The 5,572-nt window shown below is 38.1% G+C and overlaps 1 protein-coding gene across 1 annotated transcript; it reads right to left on the bottom strand.

Annotated features, from left to right (window-relative positions):
- Nucleotides 1–2,822: 2,822 nt before the first annotated feature.
- Nucleotides 2,823–3,837, bottom strand: LOC107133706 (olfactory receptor 52E4). Its single transcript, XM_015475941.1, has one exon. It carries the CDS (start codon nucleotides 3,825–3,827, stop codon nucleotides 2,883–2,885), a length of 945 nt encoding a protein of 314 aa, XP_015331427.1. The 5' UTR covers nucleotides 3,828–3,837; the 3' UTR covers nucleotides 2,823–2,882.
- Between the last annotated feature and the right edge of the window lie 1,735 nt (nucleotides 3,838–5,572).

Genomic DNA, 5,572 nt, shown 5'->3' with positions numbered 1-5,572 from the left:
ACTGTGGATAATAATGATCATCATGTTCCACCATCATTTCTAACCCCCTGCCCCCTCCTTTCCCCTCCCACCCCTCTGCCCCATCTAGAGTTTGTCTATTCCTCCCATGCTCCCTCTCAAATTGAATGATCATTTTTACTGTTCATGTTAATTTTTTGTTAGGAACTTTATAGCATAACTATAGAAAAACATCTTTCAACCACTTGAACTATTTAGACCCTGGTTTTTGCATTTCTAGGTGATCTCTTTTAATGTTGACCATAATGCTTCTGATCGAATAGTGCCACCAGCTGGAGTAGGGGGAGATGTGCTGTGGGGCAGGGTGGGATTAACATCCTCATCCATACACAGAGAGTCAATCAGGACATAGATTGAAAGTACATGGTGGCATTGCAGAGTAATGATCTCAAAGACTTTGCAGTAGCATGGCATCCCTGGGTTCAATCCTTGGTACATTAAAAAAAGAAAGAAAGAAAGAAAAGGCTAATGCAGTCACTTCTGTGCAAATGCCTGACAGGTTATGTGGAAACTGCTGTGGTGTTGGAATGACCACTCTGAGTCCTGGTGCCAGGGTCATGGGATGGTAATGTCTTTTGTTCTCTCTGCCACCCTGAGCATTAAAGATAGAAGGCAGTGTTTGCTTTTGGACAACAGATGGGTGAGATAAAACATACAGCCCTAACATATAGCTTGAGCCCAAAGTTCAACCATGAAACTTTGGTAAACCAGAATCCTGACTACATCTTAGGTCTGATCGAAGAATCACGTTCCACCATCCACACCATATTAGCACATCAACATCCTTATGGTGGCCTAATCTTGTGTGATTTCATGAAAGAAAACTATACTATTCAGAGGAAATCTCATCTGTTCACCAAACCACTCTATTGAAACCAAGTCCCAGCCATGAGGCCCCAGGACAGCCCAATAGGTATAAATCACAGTGCTTCTTAGGGAAAATGGGCAACTCCACAAGCTGGTGGTTATAGGAAGAAGATATTAACAGAGTTCTCTGCAGAGGAGAATTGGACTTCTGTGTTTGATTCAGGGTCAGGGCATACAACCCAGAGAGCCTTGTTGTTATCATGCACCAGATGTGGACTTCTAAAATTTTGAGGAAGCTACTCCAAAGCACAAAATGTTTTCCTGATAAGGAAACCCAGATCAGGGACTGTGCTTAGCCAGGTCTAAGCATTTTCTTTCTTTTCCCCCTGGTATGCTAGGAATTAAATTCAATGCTTTGCTTATGCTAGACAGATTCTCTATCCTCTGCTATATCCTCAGGTGTAAATTTGGTATTGCAGTTTGATTATGAACCACTTCAGAGCCAGAATTACTATGTGCTTCAATCCACACTGTATGTACTATTATGTTTAAGCTTTTCCCATTTCAATGAATACATTTAACTGGAAAATTGCCTTACACATGCTACAGACTTCTTAATATCACTGAAAGAAGAAACCCTTTTATTTAGCATGTTTGTTTGTGTTACAAATAGTGATCAGGATACTTACCACTCAGTACTGTGGACCACAGTGAGAAAGACAAGATCAAGTTCAGTCACTGTTTATTAGTGATCTATTGCTCCCACACAGAAATTCTGGAGTCTCGCTATTCATTATCAACACCAACTCTAGGCTACTTTCTGTTTCCCATTTTTCTAGATATCTCCACCTGAGGCCCATGGTGTGACCTCACATAGTTACATAGAATATTTTTTCCTCAAATCTTCTATAAGAGTTAAGACTTTCTTGACAAAAGAATTTATCTGAATGATCTTCCTTCTCTTGTATGTGAAAATTACATTAAAAATGAGTGTGATATTATCTATTTTATGTACATTAGCGCTTGTGTTTCTTTGGACCTCAGCCTTTTTACTCATAAGATAATGAGGATGGATAAGGTTAAATGTATTTCCATCTTTAAAAATTGATGTTCCTTTTAAAATTTTAGAAATTTGAAGTGGAGGTAGTAAATCAATGACAACACATGGAAAACAAAACAAAACAACAACAACAAAAAAAAACCTCAAACCAAATTATAATCCATGCACAGAGACGGAAATTTCATAAGGGCTATGGGGTGCAGGAATTGTATTAGCTGGGGTCAAATTTAATGCCAAGAGTTGCCCAAGTCCACAGGAAATGAATAGTGTTCCTCTTCTATCTTCTTGGTTATACCTGCCCTTATTTCCTAATAATCTTTCCTGGTATGTTTTTGGGTATTTTACATATTGTCATGCAGTCATAGAAAATGTTTCCAAAGTACCAGACATGAAGGACACTTCTGAGTTTTAAGCGCGAGTTCTATAGTCAGTCACAAATTTCAGTTCAGCGCTCCTTTGTCTTATTTTAAAGCAAAGACACCATCCTCACATCTAGAGTATGGAAAAAGGACTGAATATTGGAAATCAGAGTAAGAATAAGACAGAACATTAAAATAAAAATAAATCAAAGACTTTAGAGATGAAGATAAAATTTGGTATCTCTGTAAAGGGTAGAAAATTGGAGCATTAGTTTTCATCCAGATATTGCCATTATCCCATGGACTGAACCTTATTTCTTCATCTAAAATATTATTAGATCTGTTCTCCTCTAGGATCCAAGTTTACCGCATGAGAAAATATTTGGAGAGATGGAGAGAGTCCTACTTCAAGGCTACTGACACCTCCAGCATCTTCTCTATTAGTCTTTTTTACTTTTGTCCAGATATTGGAAGGAGATGAGGAGAACAGGCAGCAAAAGGAGTTTTGCTGTCAATACTAAACCACTTCCAATCAGAATGAAAGATGTAAAAGTGGGTGGTATAAAATATTTAAAATAGAGCTAGATTATTATAACTTGAATTGCATATAGATATGTTTACCCAAATTCTATATAGAATTATTCTTTTTGTACAAATATCTTTACAACATGCTCTCGGATCTGCTTGGTCCTAACACCATAAATGACAGGGTTAAGGGCAGGCGGGATGACCACATATAGATTAGCCAAAAGAATATGGATGTACTGGGGAATGTTATGGCCAAAGCGATGAGTCATAAAAGAAAAAAAGGCTGGTGTGTAAAAGCACAGCATGACACACACATGGGAACCACAAGTATTGAGAGCCTTTAGTCGTGCGTCTTGAGAGGGAAGATGGAAGACAGCTCGAAGGATAAGCAGATAGGAAGAGTCAATTAGGATCACATCCACAATAATATTAGAAATCACCATAAGCCCATAGATTATGTTGACCTTGATGGGGGCACAGGCCAGTCGGGCAAGACCCATGTGCTCACAGTATGTATGAGGCATGATGTGATTCCCACAGAAGAGCAGTCGCAAAATGAGAAATACAAATGGGGTTACAAGAATTAAATTTCTTCCAATGACAACAGAGGCTAGAAGGCTGATGGTTTTATTGGTGAGAATCCTTGTGTACTGGAGAGGATTGCAGATGGCAACAAAGCAGTCATAAGCCATGACCACCAGCAAAACAGTCTCCATGCCAGTGAACATGTGAATGAAGAACATCTGAGCAAGGCAACCCCCAAAACTGATCTCTTGGAGACTGAACCAGAAGATGCCCAGCATTTTGGGGATGGTGGATGTAGACAGACCCAGATCAATCATGGACAACATGGCCAGGAAGTAGAACATAGGCTGATGAAGACTGTGCTCAGTCTTGATCACAAAGAGAATGGTGATGTTCCCCACAAGGGAGGTCAGGTACACAATGCAGAAGGGGAAAGCAATCCAGATGTGTATAGTTTCCAGTCCTGGTATTCCTAGCAAGATAAAGAAGGGAGGATGGAACTGGGTATTATTGATGGATGGCTTTATCATACCAAGTGTCAACGAATTCCTATCAAGTAAAAGCATCCTTGCTTTCATTAGAATCTTCTCTTTTCAAGGTCCTGGAGAGACAGGAAAACATCAATCAGTGTGCTGGATGGAATGATATGTGTTAATTTACAGATGTGTTAATTTACACACATCTGGGATTTGTTCCTTTCAAAGGTAATTGAACGTCACTCAACATGGATATTGTTCTGAGATCTATCCCAGGTAATATTGTCCATGGTTTTATTTTTTCCTAATTCATGAGTTCTTTGAGGAAATATTTTACAATGTAGTGTATGTTCACGTTTTATGGCATTCCCTTCCATCCATTGCCTTGAGGAAATCACCATATCCAATGTTTCTTGAATTGTCTAGAATTAAAAAGTCCAATCAGTAGGGTAAAGAAAGGGACCAGGGGAAAGAATGAGCCATGAAGAGAAAGGGGTGGTACTGGGGAATAAAATGGACTAAATTATACAGTTATATTGGGTACACATACAAATATGTAACAAAGAATCCCAATGTTACTAAAATTATAATGTACCAGTATAAGGAAAACAAATAAAAATTTTTAAAAAGTCTACAACAGATGAAAAATAAAATAAAACTCCTAAATTACAATAAGAATTGCTGCTGTATACCATTATCAGTGTTTTGATTTGATATAAATTTAAGGATTTGCCTCAAGTATCTAATGTAATCACATAATAAAAGGAAGATCAATCAGATGTCTGTCTTAGAATTTTCTTCATTTAAACTGTGCTTCCCTGACTAGTCTGTTTATTCTATTAGCATTGCTTTTTTTCTTTTTTTAATTTTTCCTCATCTTATTGATTGCTTAGTTTCCAATTCCATATCCCTGGTCTCATTTTTTCTACAGTAACCTATCAGATATCTTTATAACATATACATCTATGTATAATATCTAACATTATGATATGTCCTAAAATCATGCCTTCTTTTAGATATAAACAGATCAAATATCTAACAAGTTTTGTTGATACTAAAATTAAACCATTGTTACGGAATCTTCCTTGGTACCTTAAATATAACAAAGAAAAGTATCTTCTTTTAATCCTTTGTAGCCCCAGGATACTGTGTAACTCTGAAGCACCTAACAAACCTAATTCCATTATTCGTTGCCTACCGAATAGCTGCTACTCAGGTAAAAGAACAAGGAAATATTAATTTTAATATATCTAACATTGAAATAAAAGAATTTGGCTCCTAGTTTACGTCAGTACGTGTGTGTGTGTGTGTGTGTGTGTGTGTGTATGAGAGAGAGATACACACACACACAGAGAGAGAGAGAGAGAGAGAGAGAGAGAGAGAGAGAGGAGATTGAGGTGGGTGAGTGGAGGAATATATTATATCGTGCATGTTGCATACAACAGTTGTCCTGTAACATTGCCATCCAGGGAGTTACCCCATAGTAGAAATGTCTAGGCATGGGAGTTAATAATCCCCTGTTCTATATGAGAAGGAAAGGAGTGTTTTCTAACCCCAGAGAAACTGGAGAGTATTGTACATGTTTGAGGGAGGGCACAATATTTTCCAGTGTTGAGGGGAAGATGTCAGGCTGAGAAATCAGAGAGAAGCTGCTTGTGCAACTTGGAATAGTCTGAGGAAATAGCTAGGGTGATACATCATGGAATTTCAGTCCAGAGTAAGTCTTATCTTCAGGGTGGAGATTTTCAGTATGACCCTTCACTAGCAGAGGAAGAAATTTCCAGGGGAGTGGCATAGGA

The sequence above is a fragment of the Marmota marmota genome, unplaced genomic scaffold (genome assembly GCF_001458135.2).
Source record: "Marmota marmota marmota unplaced genomic scaffold, marMar, whole genome shotgun sequence".
NCBI lineage: Eukaryota > Metazoa > Chordata > Mammalia > Rodentia > Sciuridae > Marmota > Marmota marmota.
This window is presented reverse-complemented; position numbering and strand designations above follow the sequence as displayed.